The 22,124-nt window shown below is 48.8% G+C and overlaps 1 protein-coding gene across 2 annotated transcripts in view; it reads right to left on the reverse strand.

Moving 5' to 3' along the window:
• LOC110513522 (FERM, ARHGEF and pleckstrin domain-containing protein 1) overlaps positions 1-22,124 on the reverse strand; it is a 113,772-nt gene that overhangs the window by 2,942 nt on the left and 88,706 nt on the right. The window contains exons 17-26 of one of the 2 annotated variants that reach the window (XM_036972579.1): positions 19,824-19,905; positions 17,611-17,848; positions 11,360-11,490; positions 11,134-11,202; positions 10,386-10,475; positions 10,077-10,159; positions 9,558-9,670; positions 5,277-5,440; positions 3,502-3,609; positions 2,236-2,387 (exon numbers count right to left, since the gene is read on the reverse strand). In XM_036972579.1, the coding sequence (XP_036828474.1) occupies positions 2,236-2,387; positions 3,502-3,609; positions 5,277-5,440; positions 9,558-9,670; positions 10,077-10,159; positions 10,386-10,475; positions 11,134-11,202; positions 11,360-11,490; positions 17,611-17,848; positions 19,824-19,905 (1,230 nt within the window). Of the gene's footprint in view, positions 1-2,235; positions 2,388-2,802; positions 3,405-3,501; positions 3,610-5,276; positions 5,441-9,557; positions 9,671-10,076; positions 10,160-10,385; positions 10,476-11,133; positions 11,203-11,359; positions 11,491-17,610; positions 17,849-19,823; positions 19,906-22,124 lie in introns of those variants that run through there. The other variant, XM_036972580.1, reaches the window with a different exon arrangement.

Below are 22,124 nucleotides of genomic sequence, written 5' to 3' on the forward strand. Positions count from 1 at the left end.
CACCACACTACTGAACACAACAAGACAACACTACTGAGGACAACACTACACTACTGAAGACAACACTACACTACTGAAGACAACACTACACTACTGAAGACAACAAGACAACACCACACTACTGAAGACAACACAACACTACTGAAGACAACACCACACTACTGAAGACAACAAGTCAACACCACACTACTGAAGACAACACCACACTACTGAAGACAACACCACACTACTGAAGACAACACCACACTACTGAGGACAACACCACACTACTGAAGACAAGACAACACCACACTACTGAGGACAAGACATCACCAAACTACTGAAGACAACAAGACAACACCACACTACCGAAGACAACACCACACTACCGAAGACAACACCACACTACCGAAGACAACACCACACTACCGAAGACAACACTACCGAAGACAACACCACACTGCTGAAGACAACACTGCTGAAGACAACAAGACAACACCACACTGCTGAAGACAACACCACACTGCTGAAGACAACACCACACTACCAAAGACAACACCACACTACCGAAGACAACACCACACTACCGAAGACAACACCACACTACCGAAGACAACACCACACTACCGAAGACAACACTGCTGAAGACAACACCACACTACCGAAGACAACACCACACTACCGAAGACAACACTACCAAAGACAACACCACACTGCTGAAGACAACACCACACTGCTGAAGACAACACCACACTGCTGAAGACAACAACACCACACTACCGAAGACAACACTGCTGAAGACAACAAGACAACAACACCACACTACTGAAGACAACACCACACTACTGAAGACAACAAGACAACACCACACTACTGAAGACAACACCACACTACTGAAGACAACACTACACTACTGAAGACAACACTACACTACTGAAGACAACACTACACTACTGAAGACAACAAGACAACACCACACTACTGAAGACAACACAACACTACTGAAGACAACACCACACTACTGAAGACAACAAGTCAACACCACACTACTGAAGACAACACCACACTACTGAAGACAACACCACACTACTGAAGACAACACCACACTACTGAGGACAACACCACACTACTGAAGACAAGACAACACCACACTACTGAGGACAAGACATCACCAAACTACTGAAGACAACAAGACAACACCACACTACCGAAGACAACACCACACTACCGAAGACAACACCACACTACCGAAGACAACACCACACTACCGAAGACAACACTACCGAAGACAACACCACACTGCTGAAGACAACACTGCTGAAGACAACAAGACAACACCACACTGCTGAAGACAACACCACACTGCTGAAGACAACACCACACTACCAAAGACAACACCACACTACCGAAGACAACACCACACTACCGAAGACAACACCACACTACCGAAGACAACACCACACTACCGAAGACAACACTGCTGAAGACAACACCACACTACCGAAGACAACACCACACTACCGAAGACAACACTACCAAAGACAACACCACACTGCTGAAGACAACACCACACTGCTGAAGACAACACCACACTGCTGAAGACAACAACACCACACTACCGAAGACAACACTGCTGAAGACAACAAGACAACAACACCACACTACTGAAGACAACACCACACTACTGAAGACAACAAGACAACACCACACTACTGAAGACAACACCACACTACTGAACACAACAAGACAACACTACTGAGGACAACAAGACAACACCACACTACCGAAGACAACACTGCTGAAGACAAGACAACACCACACTACTGAAGACAACACCACTGAAGACAAGACAACACCACACTACTGAAAACACTGGCTGGCTCTGATCTGAAGTAGTACATGAGACTGGAAGTGACAACACAACCAAACACCACACAACAGGTTGCCAAGGGAACTGACCTCTGGAAGGTGTACTGGCTCTCTGATCTGAAGTAGTACATGAGACTTGAAGTGACAACACAACCAAACACCACACAACAGGTTGCCAAGGGAACTGACCTCTGGAAGGTGTACTGGCTCTCTGATCTGAAGTAGTACATGAGACTTGAAGTGACAACACAACCAAACACCACACAACAGGTTGCCAAGGGAACTGACCTCTGGAAGGTGTACTGGCTCTCTGATCTGAAGTAGTACATGAGACTTGAAGTGACAACACAACCAAACACCACACAACAGGTTGCCAAGGGAACTGACCTCTGGAAGGTGTACTGGCTCTCTGATCTGAAGTAGTACACATGAGACTTGAAGTGGAGCTTGAAAACATAGTCCTTCTGGATGTTCTCTGTCTCCGCGGGAACCGTCAATGAGTAGCCTAGCAACGGGAGGCTGGCCAGAGGGTAGTCATCCTATAGGGAACAGAGAGGACCTTTAGACTACTGCATCCCATAAGAAATACTATATAATACACTACCCAGAGGGTAGTCATCCTATAGAAGACCTTGAGACTACTGCATCCCATAAGAAATACTATATAATACACTACCCAGAGGGTAGTCATCCTATAGAAGACCTTGAGACTACTGCATCCCATAATAAATACTATATAATACACTACCCAGGGGGTAGTCATCCTATAGAAGACCTTGAGACTACTGCATCCCATAATAAATACTATATAATACACTACCCAGAGGGTAGTCATCCTATAGAAGACCTTGAGACTACTGCATCCCATAATAAATACTATATAATACACTACCCAGAGGGTAGTCATCCTATAGAAGACCTTGAGACTACTGCATCCCATAATAAATACTATATAATACACTACCCAGGGGGTAGTCATCCTATAGAAGACCTTGAGACTACTGCATCCCATAATAAATACTATATAATACACTACCCAGAGGGTAGTCATCCTATAGAAGACCTTGAGACTACTGCATCCCATAATAAATACTATATAATACACTACCCAGAGGGTAGTCATCCTATAGAAGACCTTGAGACTACTGCATCCCATAATAAATACTATATAATACACTACCCAGGGGGTAGTCATCCTATAGAAGACCTTCAGACTACTGCATCCCATAATAAATACTATATAATACACTACCCAGAGGGTAGTCATCCTATAGAAGACCTTCAGACTACTGCATCCCATAATAAATACTATATAATACACTACCCAGAGGGTAGTCATCCTATAGAAGACCTTCAGACTACTGCATCCCATAATAAATACTATATAATACACTACCCAGAGGGTAGTCATCCTATAGAAGACCTTCAGACTACTGCATCCCATAATAAATACTATATAATACACTACCCAGGGGGTAGTCATCCTATAGAAGACCTTCAGACTACTGCATCCCATAATAAATACTATATAATACACTACCCAGAGGGTAGTCATCCTATAGAGGACCTTGAGACTACTACATCCCATAATAAATACTAGTTAGTTTTAGGTTCGGGTTAGATGTATGTTTAGAGTTAGGTTAGAGTCCTTACCTGATGTGACTTGTAGAAGAACAGGCTGAAGTTGGTGAAGACCACCCAGAGTTTCTGCCATCCATTACTGTTCTTAAACTTCCTCAGCAGGTTACCTGATAACTGGTTCTGATAGGGGGAGAAAGGACCAATAGGAAGAGACATTAAAACAGGAGTAACCAATAGCAAAAGAGATTAACACAGGTTGTCTGGTCTTGAAGTTACAATGTTGTTATATCAGGTTATATCCCACCACTCTGTATCAGGTTATATCCCACCTCTCTGTATCAGGTTATATCAGGTTATATCCCACCTCTCTGTATCAGGTTATATCCCACCTCTCTGTACCAGGTTATATCAGGTTATATCCCACCTCTCTGTATCAGGTTATATCCCACCTCTCTGTATCAGGTTATATCCCACCTCTCTGTATCAGGTTATATCCCACCTCTCTGTACCAGGTTATATCAGGTTATATCCCACCTCTCTGTATCAGGTTGTATCAGGTTATATCCCACCTCTCTGTATCAGGTTATATCCCACCTCTCTATATCAGGTTATATCAGGTTATATCCCACCTCTCTGTACCAGGTTATATCAGGTTATATCCCACCTCTCTGTATCAGGTTATATCCCACCTCTCTGTACCAGGTTATATCAGGTTATATCCCACCGCTCTGTATCAGGTTATATCAGGTTATATCCCACCTCTCTGTACCAGGTTATAGCCCACCTCTCTGTATCAGGTTATATCAGGTTATATCCCACCTCTCTGTACCAGGTTATATCAGGTTATACCCCACCTCTCTGTATCAGGTTATATCCCACCTCTCTGTATCAGGTTATATCCCACCTCTCTGTATCAGGTTATATCAGGTTATATCCCACCTCTCTGTACCAGGTTATATCAGGTTATATCCCACCTCTCTATATCAGGTTATATCCCACCTCTCTATATCAGGTTATATCCCACCTCTCTGTACCAGGTTATATCCCACCCCTCTGTATCGGGTTATATCAGGTTATATCCCACCCCTCTATATCAGGTTATATCAGGTTATATCCCACCTCTCTGTACCAGGTTATATCCCACCTCTCTGTATCAGGTTGTATCAGGTTATATCCCACCTCTCTGTATCAGGTTATATCCCACCTCTCTGTATCAGGTTGCATCAGGTTATATCCCACCTCTCTGTATCAGGTTATAACACACCTCTCTGTACCAGGTTGTATCAGGTTATATCCCACCTCTCTGTATCAGGTTATATCCCACCTCTCTGTATCAGGTTATATCCCACCTCTCTGTATCAGGTTATAACACACCTCTCTGTACCAGGTTATATCCAGTACTGTGGGTCAGGTAGGTAGAGAAGACAGAGAGGTTAGACAGAAACAGAGAGGTTAGACGGTACTGTGGGTCAGGCAGGTAGAGAAGACAGAGAGGTTAGACAGAAACAGAGAGGTTAGACGGTACTGTGGGTCAGGTAGGTACAGAAGACAGAGGTTAGACAGAAACAGAGAGGTTAGACGGTACTGTGGGTCAGGTAGGTACAGAAGACAGAGGTTAGACAGAAACAGAGAGGTTAGACGGTACTGTGGGTCAGGTAGGTACAGAAGACAGAGGTTAGACAGAAACAGAGAGGTTAGACGGTACTGTGGGTCAGGTAGGTACAGAAGACAGAGAGGTTAGACGGTATTGTGGGTCAGGTCGGTACAGAAGACAGAGAGGTTAGACAGAAACAGAGAGGTTGGACAGAAACAGAGAGGTTAGACGGTACTGTGGGTCAGGTAGGTACCTCCACAGCCACACTAAAGTCCACCATGGACACAGAGGTGTTGCGGTGCCAGCAGACATGAACCGTCGTGTTTCCTCTCTGTGCTGACTGACGCTCCAATGAGCTACGAGACGCACTCAGCTCCTCCTCTGACTCAGCCTCCACACCTCCCTCTTCTGGAGACTCTGAGAACAGCAGCAAGAGGAATTGATGAAGTGTTGACGAACAGAAACAGAGGACAAGCTATTCTTTCCCCCAGGTCCGATAAGTTGAAGGTTGTTTCTCGTAGCACAAAACATCCTCGTCACAAAACCTAAATAAGAGAAGTGATCATGTGAATTGATGGACTCAAAGTCCATTTTACAGGCCACATTTCTATACAGTTTGTTCGTGTTGCAGGCCACATTTATATACAGTTTGGTCGTGTTGCAGGCCACATTTCTATACAGTTTGGTCGTGTTGCAGGCCACATTTCTATACAGTTTGGTTGTGTTGCAGGCCACATTTCTATACAGTTTGGTCGTGTTGCAGGCCACATTTCTATACAGTTTGGTCGTGTTGCAGGCCACATTTCTATACAGTTTGGTCGTGTTGCAGGCCACATTTCTATACAGTTTGGTTGTGTTGCAGGCCACATTTCTATACAGTTTGGTCGTGTTGCAGGCCAGGTAAAGACAGGTTAGGGCTCAGCCTGTACTCTGTGGGAAGGTTAGGTTAGTTAGGACTCAGTCTGTACTCTGTGGGAAGGTTAGGTTAGTTAGGACTCAGCCTGTACTCTGTGGGATGGTTAGGTTAGTTAGGGCTCAGCCTGTACTCTGTGGGAAGGTTAGGTTAGTTAGGACTCAGCCTGTACTCTGTGGGAAGGTTAGGTTAGTTAGGACTCAGCCTGTACTCTGTGGGAAGGTTAGGTTAGTTAGGACTCAGCCTGTACTCTGTGGGATGGTTAGGTTAGTTAGGACTCAGCCTGTACTCTGTGGGAAGGTTAGGTAGGACTCAGCGTGTACTCTGTGGGAAGGTTAGGTTAGTTAGGACTCAGCCTGTACTCTGTGGGAAGGTTAGGTTAGTTAGGACTCAGCCTGTACTCTGTGGGAAGATTAGGTAGGACTCAGCGTGTACTCTGTGGGTAGGTTAGGTTAGTTAGGACTCAGCCTGTACTCTGTGGGAAGGTTAGGTTAGTTAGGACTCAGTCTGTACTCTGTGGGAAGGTTAGGTTAGTTATGACTCAGCCTGTACTCTGTGGGAAGGTTAGGTTAGTTAGGGCTCAGCCTGTACTCTGTGGGAAGGTTAGGTTAGTTAGGACTCAGCCTGTACTCTGTGGGAAGGTTAGGTTAGTTAGGACTCAGCCTGTACTCTGTGGGAAGGTTAGGTTAGTTAGGACTCAGCCTGTACTCTGTGGGAAGGTTAGGTTAGTTAGGGCTCAGCCTGTACTCTGTGGGAAGGTTAGGTTAGTTAGGACTCAGCCTGTACTCTGTGGGAAGGTTAGGTAGGACTCAGCGTGTACTCTGTGGGTAGGTTAGGTTAGTTAGGACTCAGCCTGTACTCTGTGGGAAGGTTAGGTTAGTTAGGACTCAGCCTGTACTCTGTGGGAAGATTAGGTAGGACTCAGCGTGTACTCTGTGGGAAGGTTAGGTTAGTTAGGACTCAGCCTGTACTCTGTGGGAAGGTTAGGTTAGTTAGGGCTCAGCCTGTACTCTGTGGGAAGGTTAGGTTAGTTAGGACTCAGCCTGTACTCTGTGGGAAGGTTAGGTAGGACTCAGCGTGTACTCTGTGGGTAGGTTAGGTTAGTTAGGACTCAGCCTGTACTCTGTGGGAAGGTTAGGTTAGTTAGGACTCAGCCTGTACTCTGTGGGAAGATTAGGTAGGACTCAGCCTGTACTCTGTGGGAAGGTTAGGTTAGGGCTGTTCATGGCTGCTGTGGGCCCTTTAACTCCACCTGTAGAAGTAGTAGCAGTAGGTAGTGTGATTTACTGCGGTCAGATCGACTGGTGGACTGTAAATCAGAGGAAAGACCATTCATCTGTTCAGCCAGGTCTAGGGGTCAGGTACTATGACTTACTACAGTCTGATCGACTGGTGGACAGTAGATCAGTAGAAGGTCTGTTACTCTGCTCTACCAGGTCTAGGGGTCAGGGGTTAGGTACAAGACTTACTGCGGTCTGATTGACTGGTGGACAGTAGATCAGTAGAAGGTCTGTTACTCTGCTCTACCAGGACTAGGGGTCAGGGGTTAGGTACAAGACTTACTGCGGTCTGATCGACTGGTGGACAGTAGATCAGTAGAAGGTCTGTTACTCTGCTCTACCAGGACTAGGGGTCAGGGGTTAGGTACAAGACTTACTGCGGTCTGATCGACTGGTGGACAGTAGATCAGTAGAAGGTCTGTTACTCTGCTCTACCAGGTCTAGGGGTCAGGGGTTAGGTACAAGACTTACTGCGGTCTGATCGACTGGTGGACAGTAGATCAGTAGAAGGTCTGTTACTCTGCTCTACCAGGTCTAGGGGTCAGGGGTTAGGTACAAGACTTACTGCGGTCTGATCGACTGGTGGACAGTAGATCAGTAGAAGGTCTGTTACTCTGCTCTACCAGGTCTAGGGGTCAGGGGTCAGGTACAAGACTTACTGCGGTCTGATCGACTGGTGGACAGTAGATCAGTAGAAGGTCTGTTACTCTGCTCTACCAGGTCTAGGGGTCAGGGGTTAGGTACAAGACTTACTGCGGTCTGATCGACTGGTGGACAGTAGATCAGCAGAAGGTCTGTTACTCTGCTCTACCAGGTCTAGGGGTCAGGGGTTAGGTACAAGACTTACTGCGGTCTGATCGACTGGTGGACAGTAGATCAGTAGGTCTGTTACTCTGCTCTACCAGGACTAGGGGTCAGGGGTTAGGTACAAGACTTACTGCGGTCTGATCGACTGGTGGACAGTAGATCAGTAGAAGGTCTGTTACTCTGCTCTACCAGGTCTAGGGGTCAGGTACAAGACTTACTGCGGTCTGATCGACTGGTGGACAGTAGATCAGTAGAAGGTCTGTTACTCTGCTCTACCAGGTCTAGGGGTCAGGGGTCAGGTACAAGACTTACTGCGGTCTGATCGACTGGTGGACAGTAGATCAGTAGAAGGTCTGTTACTCTGCTCTACCAGGTCTAGGGGTCAGGGGTTAGGTACAAGACTTACTGCGGTCTGATCGACTGGTGGACAGTAGATCAGTAGAAGGTCTGTTACTCTGCTCTACCAGGTCTAGGGGTCAGGGGTTAGGTACAAGACTTACTGCGGTCTGATTGACTGGTGGACAGTAGATCAGTAGAAGGTCTGTTACTCTGCTCTACCAGGTCTAGGGGTCAGGGGTTAGGTACAAGACTTACTGCGGTCTGATCGACTGGTGGACAGTAGATCAGTAGAAGGTCTGTTACTCTGCTCTACCAGGTCTAGGGGTCAGGGGTTAGGTACAAGACTTACTGCGGTCTGATCGACTGGTGGACAGTAGATCAGTAGAAGGTCTGTTACTCTGCTCTACCAGGTCTAGGGGTCAGGGGTCAGTTACAAGACTTACTGCGGTCTGATCGACTGGTGGACAGTAGATCAGTAGAAGGTCTGTTACTCTGCTCTACCAGGTCTAGGGGTCAGGGGTTAGGTACAAGACTTACTGCGGTCTGATCGACTGGTGGACAGTAGATCAGTAGAAGGTCTGTTACTCTGCTCTACCAGGTCTAGGGGTCAGGGGTCAGTTACAAGACTTACTGCGGTCTGATCGACTGGTGGACAGTAGATCAGTAGAAGGTCTGTTACTCTGCTCTACCAGGACTAGGGGTCAGGGGTTAGGTACAAGACTTACTGCGGTCTGATTGACTGGTGGACAGTAGATCAGTAGAAGGTCTGTTACTCTGCTCTACCAGGTCTAGGGGTCAGGGGTTAGGTACAAGACTTACTGCGGTCTGATCGACTGGTGGACAGTAGATCAGTAGAAGGTCTGTTACTCTGCTCTACCAGGTCTAGGGGTCAGGGGTTAGGTACAAGACTTACTGCGGTCTGATCGACTGGTGGACAGTAGATCAGTAGAAGGTCTGTTACTCTGCTCTACCAGGTCTAGGGGTCAGGGGTCAGGTACAAGACTTACTGCGGTCTGATCGACTGGTGGACAGTAGATCAGTAGAAGGTCTGTTACTCTGCTCTACCAGGACTAGGGGTCAGGGGTTAGGTACAAGACTTACTGCGGTCTGATCGACTGGTGGACAGTAGATCAGTAGAAGGTCTGTTACTCTGCTCTACCAGGTCTAGGGGTCAGGGGTTAGGTACAAGACTTACTGCGGTCTGATCGACTGGTGGACAGTAGATCAGTAGAAGGTCTGTTACTCTGCTCTACCAGGACTACAGCCATCCTGATGTCCTCCATCCATTTCACCATCTCTGATACACAGCTAGGTACAGAGTACAGACATGGGTTAGATGCACAGCTAAGACCTCTCTGATGACTGAATGTGGCCCCTGGGGCTAAATGAGTTTAACACCCCTGCTCTAGAACACCCTAAAACACTCTAAACCACCCTGGAACACCTTAAACCACCCTGGAACACCCTAAAACACTAAACCACCCTGGAAAACCCTAAAACACTCTAAACCACCCTGGAAAACCCTAAAACACTATAAACCACCCTGGAAAACCCTAAAACACTCTAAACCACCCTGGAACACTCTGAAACATTCTAAAACACCCTAAAACATCTAGAAAACTGTAAAACACCCATAAACATATAGAAAACTGTAAAACACCCTAAACATCTAGAAAACTGAATAACACCCAGAACACATCTAGAACACTTGTACCTTGCTGCCACGACGACAGACTGGCGCTGACCAAACAGAGTGAAGGAATGAGGAACTCCCCACTCATCCTCACTCTCCCTGATCTGAGGACACAGACACGGGTTGGATCAGAGGAGAGTGACCTCTACTAATTCACAGCTGTGTTATGTTATCTGAAGCTAACAGCATGGGGCCAGCTTCCCGGACACACATTAAGTCTAATCCTGGAATAAATGTTTTCTCTATATATCTGGCGTTTTAGGACGAGGCTTAATGTGTGTCCAGGAAACTGGCCCATAATGTTATGGTTCAGGTTCTGGAGACTCTTACTGTCATGCCGTAGAGAGGCAGCTGGCCGTGAACTTTGAACTGGTTGTCTGCTGTCATACCTCTGCTGGTGTACACCAGGGAATCACTGAACTGGAGGAGGAGAGAGGGAGGAAGGAACACAGAGATATAATGAGACATCACTGAACTGGAGGACAGAGGGAGGGAGGAACACAGAGATGCTCTCTCTAATTCTCTCTTTCTTTCTCTCTCTCGGAGGACCTGAGCCCTAGGACCATGCCCCAGGAATACCTGACCATGCCCCAGGAATACCTGACATGATGACTCCTTGCTGTCCCCAGTCCACCTGACTGTGCTGCTGCTCCAGTTTCAACTATTCTGCCTTATTATTATTCGACCATGCTGGTCATCTATGAACATTTGAACATCTTGACCATGTTTTGTTATAATCTCCACCCGGCACAGCCAGAAGAGGACTGGCCACCCCACATAGCCTGGTTCCTCTCTAGGTTTCTTCCTAGGTTTTGGCCTTTCTAGGGAGTTTTTCCTAGCCACCGTGCTTCTACACCTGCATTGCTTGCTGTTTGGGGTTTTAGGCTGGGTTTCTGTACAGCACTTTGAGATATCAGCTGATGTACGAAGGGCTATATAAATAAATTTGATTTGATTTGAGATATAATGAGACATCACTGAAGTGGAGGAGAAGAGAGGGAGGGAGGAACACCGAGAGGGATAGGGTGAGTGAGGAGCAGAGGAGTCATGTGACAGGAAGTAGGAAGTAATGACTAACCAGGAAGAACATTCTTTGCTGTAGTCCTTTCCCTGAGAGCTTACTGAGACAGCCCAGTCTGATAAACTCCTGGATGGGTTACAGAAACAACACAGAGGAAACAATGAACAACGAATGTCTGGAAGTTAGATACACTAAAGGACAACATGAGGACTGATGTACTACAACTTGGAATGAATCAGTATAATACTTCTCAAAGCAAAGCCAGGGAAAACTGTTCTCTTACCCTGCCAGGTATAGCCAGGTCCTGGATGCCTGTCAGATCTTTCTTCAGTTCTAGAAGCTTCTGGATGTTCTCCATCTTCATCATGGTTCCCTGAAGCTGCAGCACCATCTCTGATATATCAGCTAGGGCAGCTAGAGGAGGAGTGTAAGTACACACACCATCTCTGATATATCAGCTAGGGCAGCTAGAGGAGGAGTGTAAGTACACACACCATCTCTGATATATCAGCTAGAGGAGGAGTGTTAGTACACAAACCATCTCTGATATATCAGCTGGAGGATGAGTAAGTACACACACCATCTCTGATACATCAGCTAGGGCAGGTAGAGGAGGAGTGTTAGTACACACACCATCTCTGATACATCAGCCAGGGCAGCTAGAGGAGGAGTGTTAGTACACACACCATCTCTGATACATCAGCCAGGGCAGCTAGAGGAGGAGTGTTAGTACACACACCATCTCTGATATACCAGCTAGAGGAGGAGTGTTCTCTCTCTAACACACACCATCTCTGATACATCAGCTAGAGGAGGAGTGTTCTCTCTCTAACACACACCATCTCTGATGTATCTGCTAGAGGAGGAGTGTTCTCTCTCTAACACACACCATCTCTGATATATCAGCTAGAGGAGGAGTGTAAGTACACACACCATCTCTGATATATCAGCTAGGGCAGCTAGAGGAGGAGTGTTAGTACACACACCATCTCTGATATATCAGCTAGAGGAGGAGTGTTAGTACACACACCATCTCTGATACACTCCTCTAGCTGCCCTAGCTGATGTAAGTACACACACCATCTCTGATACATCAGCTAGGGCAGCTAGAGGAGGAGTGTTAGTACACACACCATCTCTGAAATATCAGCTAGAGGAGGAGTGTTCTCTCTCTAACACACACCATCTCTGATATATCAACTAGAGGAGCAGGGTTCTCTCTCTAACACACACCATCTCTGATATACCAGCTAGAGGAGCAGGGTTCTCTGAGATATTAACTAGACAACTAGAGGAGCAGGGTTCTCTCAGATAATAACTAGACAACTAGAGGAGCAGGGTTCTCTGAGATATTAACTAGACAACTAGAGGAGCAGGGTTCTCTCTCTAACACACACCATCTCTGATATACCAGCTAGAGGAGCAGGGTTCTCTGAGATATTAACTAGACAACTAGAGGAGCAGGGTTCTCTAAGATATTAACTAGAGGAGCAGGGTTCTCTCTGAGATATTAACTAGACAACTAGAGGAGGAGGGTTCTCTCTGAGATATTAACTAGACAACTAGAGGAGCAGGGTTCTCTGAGATATTAACTAGACAACTAGAGGAGCAGGGTTCTCTCTGAGATATTAACTAGAGGAGCAGGGTTCTCTCTCTGAGATATTAACTAGACAACTCGAGGAGGAGGGTTCTCTCTGAGATATTAACTAGGACAACTAGAGGAGCAGGGTTCTCTCTGAGATATTAACTAGACAACTAGAGGAGCAGGGTTCTCTCTGAGATATTAACTAGAGGAGCAGGGTTCTCTCTCTGAGATATTAACTAGACAACTAGAGGAGCAGGGTTCTATCTGAGATATTAACTAGACAACTAGAGGAGCAGGGTTATCTCTGAGATATTAACTAGACAACTAGAGGAGCAGGGTTCTCTCTGAGATATTAACTAGACAACTAGAGGAGGAGGGTCCTCTCTCTGAGATATTAACTAGACAACTAGAGGAGCAGGGTTCTCTGAGATATTAACTAGACAACTAGAGGAGGAGGGTTCTCTCTCTGAGATATTAACTAGACAACTAGAGGAGCAGGGTTCTCTCTCTGAGATATTAACTAGACAACTAGAGGAGCAGGTGTAACGGTTTTCCGTATGAGAAGGAGAGTCGGACCAAAATGCGGCGTGTAGATTGCGATCCATGTTTATTGTGACTATAGCAACATGAATCCAAATACAAACAGTGCAAAATAATAAACGTAATGAAAACCGAAACAGCCTAAACTGGTGCAAACTAACACTAAGGACACTAAGGACAATCACCCACGACAAACTCAAAGAATATGGCTGCCTAAATATGGTTCCCAATCAGAGACAACGATAAACACCTGCCTCTGATTGAGAACCACTTCAGACAGCCATAGACTTAGCTAGAACACCCCACTAGCTACAATCCCCACACATACACACCACATACAAAAACCCATGCCACACCCTGGCCTGACCAAATAAATAAAGATAAACACAAAATACTTTGACCAGGGTGTGACAGAACCCCCCCCCTAAGGTGCGGACTCCCGAACGCACCTCAAAACAATAGGGAGGGTCCGGGTGGGCGTCTGTCCATGGTGGCGGCTCCGGTGCGGGACGTGGACCCCACTCAATCAATGTCTTAGTCCCTTCTCCTCGCGTCCCTGGATAGTCCACCCTCGCCGCCGACCATGGCCTAGTAGTCCTCACCCAGAACCCCACTGGACTGAGGAGCAGATCGGGACTGAGGGGCAGCTCGGGACTGAGGCAGCTCGGGACTGAGGGGAAGCTCAGGAGTGAGAGGAAGCTCAGGAGTGAGAGGAAGCTCAGGCAGGTTGATGAATCTACCTGGCTGGCTGGTGGTTTCGGCAGATCCTGGCTGACTGGCAGATCCTGGCTGACTGGCAGATCTGGAAGAGTCTGGTCGACTGGCAGATCTTGAAGAGTCTGGTCGACTGGCAGATCTTGAAGAGTCTGGTCGACTGGCAGATCTGGAAGAGTCTGGTCGACTGGCAGATCTGGAAGAGTCTGGTCGACTGGCAGATCTGGAAGAGTCTGGTCGACTGGCGGATCTGGAAGAGTCTGGTCGACTGGCGGATCTGGAAGAGTCTGGTCGACTGGCGGATCTGGAAGATTCTGGTCGACTGGCGGATCTGGAAGATTCTGGTCGACTGGCGGATCTGGAAGATTCTGGTCGACTGGCAGATCTGGAAGAGTCTGGTCGACTGGCAGATCTGGGAGAGTCTGGTCGACTGGCAGATCTGGAAGAGTCTGGTCGACTGGCAGATCTGGAAGAGTCTGGTCGACTGGCAGATCTGGCTGCTCCATGCTGACTGGCTGCTCCATGATGACTGGCAGCTCTGGCTGCTCCATGCTGACTGGCTGCTCCATGCTGACTGGCAGCTCTGGCTGCTCCATGCTGACTGGCTGCTCCATGCTGACTGGCAGCTCTGGCTGCTCCATGCTGACTGGCTGCTCCATGCTGACTGGCAGCTCTGGCTGCTCCATGCTGACTGGCTGCTCCATGCTGACTGGCAGCTCTGGCTGCTCCATGCTGACTGGCTGTTCTGGCTGCTCCATGCTGACTGGCTGCTCCATGCTGACTGGCTGCTCCATGCTGACTGGCGGCCCTGGCTGCTCCATGCTGACTGGCGGCCCTGGCTGCTCCATGCTGACTAGCAGCTCTGGCGGCTCCTTGCAGACTGGCAGCTCTGGCGGCTCCTTGCAGACTGGCAGCTTTGGCGGCATCCTGCAGACAGGCAGCTCTGGCGGCTCCTTGCAGACTGGCAGCTCCTTACAGACTGGCAGCTCTATGCAGACTGGCAGCTCCTTGCAGACTGGCAGCTCCTTGCAGACTGGCAGCTCTATGCTAACTGGCAGCTCTATGCTAACTGGCAGCTCTATGCTAACTGGCAGCTCTATGCTAACTGGCAGCTCTATGCTAACTGGCAGCTCTGAACAGGCGGGAGACTCCGGCAGCGCTGTAGAGAAGGAAGGCTCTAACAGCGCTAAACAGGCGGGAGACTCCGACAGCGCTGGAGAGGAGGAGGGCTCCGACAGCGCTGGACAGGCGAGGCGCACTATAGGCCTGATGCGTGGTGCTGGCACTGGTGGTACTGGGCCGAGGACACGCACAGGAAGCCTGGTGCGGGGAGCTGCTACCGGAGGGCTGGGGTGTGGAGGTGGCACAGGATGGGTTAGACCGTGAAGGCGTACTGGAGATCTTGAGAGCGGTGCTGGCACAGGACGTGCAAGGCTAGGGAGGTGCACAGGAGGCCTGGTACGTGAGACTGGCACCATCTTAACCAGCCGACTAACACGCACCTCAGGACGAGTATGGAGCGCTGACCCAGGTGCCATCAAATCCCCGACACGCTCCGTCGGGCGAATTCCATGTTTAAAACACCAACACAGCAACTCCCTCATTTCTCTCTCCTCCAATTTCCCCATTAACTCCTTCACAGTCTCTGTTTCGCTCACCTCCAACACCGGCTCTGGTCTCCTCCTTGGCTCCTCACGATAAACAGGGAGAGTTGGCTCAGGTCTGGCTCCTGACTCTGCCACACTCTCCCTGAGCCCCCCCCCAAGAAATTTTTGGGGCTGACTATGGGGCCTCCGTCCGCGCCGCCTTGCTTGCTTCGCAAACTCCATTCTCCTATATCCTTCCGCGCACTGCTCCATCGAATCCCAGGCGGGCTCCGGCACTCTCCCTGGGTCGACCGCCCACCTGTCTATCTCCTCCCAAGAAGTATAGTCCATACTGTACTCCACTTTGGGCTGTTCTTGCCTGTTGACACGCTGCTTGGTCCCTTTGTGGTGGGTGATTCTGTAACGGTTTTCCGTATGAGAAGGAGAGTCGGACCAAAATGCGGCGTGTAGATTGCGATCCATGTTTATTGTGACTATAGCAACATGAATCCAAATACAAACAGTGCAAAATAATAAACGTAATGAAAACCGAAACAGCCTAAACTGGTGCAAACTAACACTAAGGACACTAAGGACAATCACCCACGACAAACTCAAAGAATATGGCTGCCTAAATATGGTTCCCAATCAGAGACAACGATAAACACCTGCCTCTGATTGAGAACCACTTCAGACAGCCATAGACTTAGCTAGAACACCCCACTAGCTACAATCCCCACACATACACACCACATACAAAAACCCATGCCACACCCTGGCCTGACCAAATAAATAAAGATAAACACAAAATACTTTGACCAGGGTGTGACAGCAGGGTTCTCTGAGATATTAACTAGACAACTAGAGGAGCAGGGTTCTCTCTGAGATATTAACTAGAGGAGCAGGGTTCTCTGAGATATTAACTAGACAACTAGAGGAGCAGGGTTCTCTGAGATATTAACTAGACAACTAGAGGAGGAGGGTTCTCTCTGAGATATTAACTAGGACAACTAGAGGAGCAGGGTCCTCTCTCTGAGATATTAACTAGACAACTAGAGGAGGAGTGTTCTCTCTCTGAGATATTAACTAGAGGAGCAGGGTTCTCTCTGAGATATTAACTAGAGGAGCAGGGTTCTCTGAGATATTAACTAGAGGAGCAGGGTTCTCTCTGAGATATTAACTAGACAACTAGAGGAGGAGGGTTCTCTCTGAGATATTAACTAGAGGAGCAGGGTTCTCTCTGAGATATTAACTAGACAACTAGAGGAGCAGGGTTCTCTCTGAGATATTAACTAGACAACTAGAGGAGCAGGGTTCTCTGAGATATTAACTAGACAACTAGAGGAGGAGGGTTCTCTCTGAGATATTAACTAGGACAACTAGAGGAGCAGGGTTCTCTCTGAGATATTAACTAGAGGAGCAGGGTTCTCTCTGAGATATTAACTAGACAACTAGAGGAGCAGGGTTCTCTCTCTGAGATATTAACTAGACAACTAGAGGAGCAGGGTTCTCTCTCTGAGATATTAACTAGACAACTAGAGGAGCAGGGTTCTCTCTCTGAGATATTAACTAGACAACTAGAGGAGCAGGGTTCTCTCTGAGATATTAACTAGACAACTAGAGGAGCAGGGTTCTCTCTGAGATATTAACTAGACAACTAGAGGAGGAGGGTTCTCTCTGAGATATTAACTAGACAACTAGAGGAGCAGGGTTCTCTCTGAGATATTAACTAGACAACTAGAGGAGCAGGGTTCTCTCTCTGAGATATTAACTAGACAACTAGAGGAGCAGGGTTCTCTCTGAGATATTAACTAGACAACTAGAGGAGCAGGGTTCTCTGAGATATTAACTAGACAACTAGAGGAGCAGGGTTCTCTCTGAGATATTAACTAGACAACTAGAGGAGGAGGGTTCTCTCTGAGATATTAACTAGACAACTAGAGGAGCAGGGTTCTCTCTGAGATATTAACTAGAGGAGCAGGGTTCTCTCTGAGATATTAACTAGACAACTAGAGGAGCAGGGTTCTCTCTGAGATATTAACTAGACAACTAGAGGAGCAGGGTTCTCTCTGAGATATGAACTAGACAACTAGAGGAGCAGGGTCCTACCTCTGCTGTCTCTGAAGTCTTGGTGTGTGGGGGGGTAGTGTTTGCAGAGTCTCTCCAGAATCAGTTTGTAGTGCAGCAGACGATGCAGGGGGCGTAGCAGGAACATGTTCAGGGACAGGTAACACACCTTCTGCTGCTCAAACTCTCGACACAACTCCTGCAGCCGCTGGGAGGCACGGCACGAACGCTCCAACTCAACCAACACCTCACCGTGACGCTGCAGGAGGGACGTCAACTGCTGCTGGGGCAGAGAGGAGAGGGGTAGGTTAGGTAGAAGATGTAGGGGTTAGAGAGAGAGGAGAGGGGTAGGTTAGGTAGAAGATGTAGGGGTTAGGGACAGAGGAGAGGGGTAGGTTAGGTAGACGATGTAGGGATTAGAGAGAGGAGAGGGGTAGGTTAGATAGAAGATGTAGGGGTTAGAGAGAGAGGAGAGGGGTAGGTTAGGTAGAAGATGTAGGGGTTAGAGAGAGGAGAGGGGTAGGCTAGGTAGAAGATGTAGGGGTTAGAGAGAGAGGAGAGGGGTAGGTTAGATAGAAGATGTAGGGGTTAGAGAGAGAGGAGAGGGGTAGGTTAGGTAGATGATGTAGGGGTTAGAGAGAGAGGAGAGGGGTAGGTTAGATAGAAAATGTAGGGGTTAGAGAGAGAGGAGAGGGGTAGGTTAGAGAGAGAGGAGAGGAGTAGGTTAGGTAGAAGATGTAGGGGTTAGAGAGAGAGGAGAGGGGTAGGTTAGATAGAAGATGTAGGGGTTAGAGAGAGAGGAGAGGGGTAGGTTAGGTAGAAGATGTAGGGGTTAGAGAGAGGAGAGGGGTAGGCTAGGTAGAAGATGTAGGGGTTAGAGAGAGAGGAGAGGGGTAGGTTAGATAGAAGATGTAGGGGTTAGAGAGAGAGGAGAGGGGTAGGTTAGGTAGAAGATGTAGGGGTTAGAGAGAGAGGAGAGGGGTAGGTTAGATAGAAAATGTAGGGGTTAGAGAGAGAGGAGAGGGGTAGGTTAGGTAGAAGATGTAGGGGTTAGAGAGAGAGGAGAGGGGTAGGTTAGATAGAAGATGTAGGGGTTAGAGAGAGAGGAGAGGGGTAGGTTAGGTAGAAGATGTAGGGGTTAGAGAGAGAGGAGAGGGGTAGGTTAGAGAGAGAGGAGAGGGGTTAGAGAGAGAGGAGAGGGGTAGGCTAGGTAGAAGATGTAGGGGTTAGAGAGAGAGGAGAGGGGTAGGTTAGATAGAAGATGTAGGGGTTAGAGAGAGAGGAGAGGGGTAGGTTAGATAGAAGATGTAGTGGTTAGAGAGAGAGGAGAGGGGTAGGTTAGGTAGAAGATGTAGGGGTTAGAGAGAGAGATGAGAGGGGTAGGTTAGGTAGAAGATGTAGGGGTTAGAGAGAGAGGAGAGGGGTAGGTTAGGTAGAAGATGTAGGGGTTAGAGAGAGAGGAGAGGGGTAGGTTAGAGAGAGAGGAGGGGTTAGAGAGAGAGGAGAGGGGTAGGCTAGGTAGAAGATGTAGGGGTTAGAGAGAGATGAGAGGGGTAGACTAGGTAGAATATGTAGGGGTTAGAGAGAGAGGAGAGGGGTTAGAGAGAGAGGAGAGGGGTAGGTTAGGTAGAAGATGTAGGGGTTAGAGAGAGAGGAGAGGGGTAGGTTAGAGAGAGAGGAGGGGTTAGAGAGAGAGGAGAGGGGTAGGCTAGGTAGAAGATGTAGGGGTTAGAGAGAGATGAGAGGGGTAGACTAGGTAGAAGATGTAGGGGTTAGAGAGAGAGGAGAGGGGTTAGAGAGAGAGGAGAGGAGTAGGTTAGGTAGAGATGTAGGGGTTAGGGAGAGAGGAGAGGGGTAGGTTAGGTAGAATATGTAGGGGTTAGGGAGAGAGGAGAGGGGTAGGTTAGGTAGAAGATGTAGGGGTTAGGGACAGAAGAGAGGGGTAGGTTAGGTAGATGATGTAGGGGTTAGAGAGAGAGGAGAGGGGTAGGTTAGGTAGAAGATGTAGGGGTTAGAGAGAGAGGAGAGGGGTAGGTTAGGAAGATGTAGGGGTTAGAGAGAGAGGAGAGGGGTAGGTTAGGAAGATGTAGAGGTTAGCTGCTACTGTATAGATGCCAACCCCATGTGATTATCATGATCAACCCCATGCGATACTCCTAGATATTCATCAGATGGCTGTAACTTCACCTATAACCCACAGGTCATTACTCTGAGGACATGTTGAAGGGCAGGAACGATATCCGAGTCTGCTGTACCTTTAACCCCTGAATGTTCTTCAGCATGACGTCACCGACACGCTGGTAGTCTCCTTTAATGTGGGCGTTGGACCGGCCCTCCCTGGTGACAGAGAGAAATCAACATGGTTACCTGCTTCTAAGCCTAACCCTGCAGGAGACAGACAGACGTTTCACCCCCTCTCTCAGTGACACCATAGTGAGGGGCAAGTGGAGGAACAACATCACTCATTCAGTAACCCATCTGTCCATCTCTAATTGAAACCACATTGCAACAGCGTGATTAACAGCTGAGAAGCATCAATCCCCGGGAGAAGATCAAACCCTTGCTGTGAGTGGTTGAGAGAGTTATGACACGTTGACTGCATTCCTGAGATTCTCCAACCCACATGTAGATGTGCCACATGTACCTACTGGAGAACACTGAGCTACTCGACGTAGTTACACAGCTCCACCAGCAGATGGGGTAGTGGAGCAGTATTCAGTAGGTCTGTCCTCTCAGATGAGCAGTATTCAGTAGGTCTGTCCTCTCAGAGGAGCAGTATTCACTAGGTCTGTCCTCTCAGAGGAGCAGTATTCACTAGGTCTGTCCACTCAGATGAGCAGTATTCAGTAGGTCTGTCCTCTCAGAGGAGCGGTATTCACTAGGTCTGTCCACTCAGAGGAGCGGTATTCACTAGGTCTGTCCTCTCAGAGGAGCAGTATTCACTAGGTCTGTCCTCTCAGAGGAGCAGTATTCACTAGGTCTGTCCACTCAGATGAGCAGTATTCAGTAGGTCTGTCCTCTCAGAGGAGCGGTATTCACTAGGTCTGTCCACTCAGAGGAGCGGTATTCACTAGGTCTGTCCTCTCAGATGAGCGGTATTCAGTAGGTCTGTCCTCTCAGAGGAGCAGTATTCAGTAGGTCTGTCCTCTCAGAGGAGCAGTATTCACTAGGTCTGTCCACTCAGATGAGCAGTATTCACTAGGTCTGTCCTCTCAGAGGAGCAGTATTCAGTAGGTCTGTCCTCTCAGAGGAGCAGTATTCACTAGGTCTGTCCACTCAGAGGAGCGGTATTCACTAGGTCTGTCCTCTCAGAGGAGCAGTATTCACTAGGTCTGTCCTCTCAGAGGAGCAGTATTCACTAGGTCTGTCCACTCAGAGGAGCAGTATTCACTAGGTCTGTCCTCTCAGAGGAGCAGTATTCAGTAGGTCTGTCCTCTCAGAGGAGCAGTATTCACTAGGTCTGTCCACTCAGAGGAGCGGTATTCACTAGGTCTGTCCTCTCAGAGGAGCGGTATTCACTAGGTCTGTCTCTGATGGGTCGGCCACCGGGGTCTGATGGGTTATACACCAGGGTCTGATGGGTCGTCCACCATGGTTTTTGATGGGTCGGCCACCAGGGGTCTCTGATGGGTCGTCCACCGGGGTCTCTGATGGGTCGTCCACCAGGGGTCTCTGATGGGTCATCCACCAGGGGTCTCTGATGGGTCATCCACCAGGGGTCTCTGATGGGTCATCCACCAGGGGTCTCTGATGGGTCATCCACCAGGGGTCTCTGATGGGTCATCCACCAGGGGTCTCTGATGGGTCATCCACCAGGGGTCTCTGATGGGTCATCCACCAGGGGTCTCTGATGGGTCATCCACCAGGGGTCTCTGATGGGTCGTCCACCAGGGGTCTCTGATGGGTCGTCCACCAGGGGTCTCTGATGGGTCGTCCACCAGGGGTCTCTGATGGGTCGTCCACCAGGGGTCTCTGATGGGTCGTCCACCAGGGGTCTCTGATGGGTCGTCCACCAGGGGTCTCTGATGGGTCGTCCACCAGGGGTCTCTGATGGGTCGTCCACCAGGGGTCTCTGATGGGTCGTCCACCAGGGGTCTCTGATGGGTCGTCCACCAGGGGTCTCTGATGGGTCGTCCACCAGGGGTCTCTGATGGGTCGTCCACCAGGGGTCTCTGATGGGTCGTCCACCAGGGGTCTCTGATGGGTCGTCCACCAGGGGTCTCTGATGGGTCGTCCACCGGGGTCTCTGATGGGTCGTCCACCGGGGTCTCTGATGGGTCGTCCACCGGGGTCTCTGATGGGTCGTCCACCGGGGTCTCTGATGGGTCGTCCACCGGGGTCTCTGATGGGTCGTCCGCCGGGGTCTCTGATGGGTCGTCCGCCGGGGTCTCTGATGGGTCGTCCGCCGGGGTCTCTGATGGGTCGTCCAGCCGGGGGTCTGATGGGTCGTCCAGCCGGGAGTCTCTGATGGGTCGTCCACCCGGGGGTCTCTGATGGGTCGTCCACCCGGGGGTCTCTGATGGGTCGTCCACCCGGGGGTCTCTGATGGGTCGTCC

Source organism: Oncorhynchus mykiss, unplaced genomic scaffold (assembly GCF_013265735.2).
Source record: "Oncorhynchus mykiss isolate Arlee unplaced genomic scaffold, USDA_OmykA_1.1 un_scaffold_177, whole genome shotgun sequence".
Classification (NCBI taxonomy): domain Eukaryota; kingdom Metazoa; phylum Chordata; class Actinopteri; order Salmoniformes; family Salmonidae; genus Oncorhynchus; species Oncorhynchus mykiss.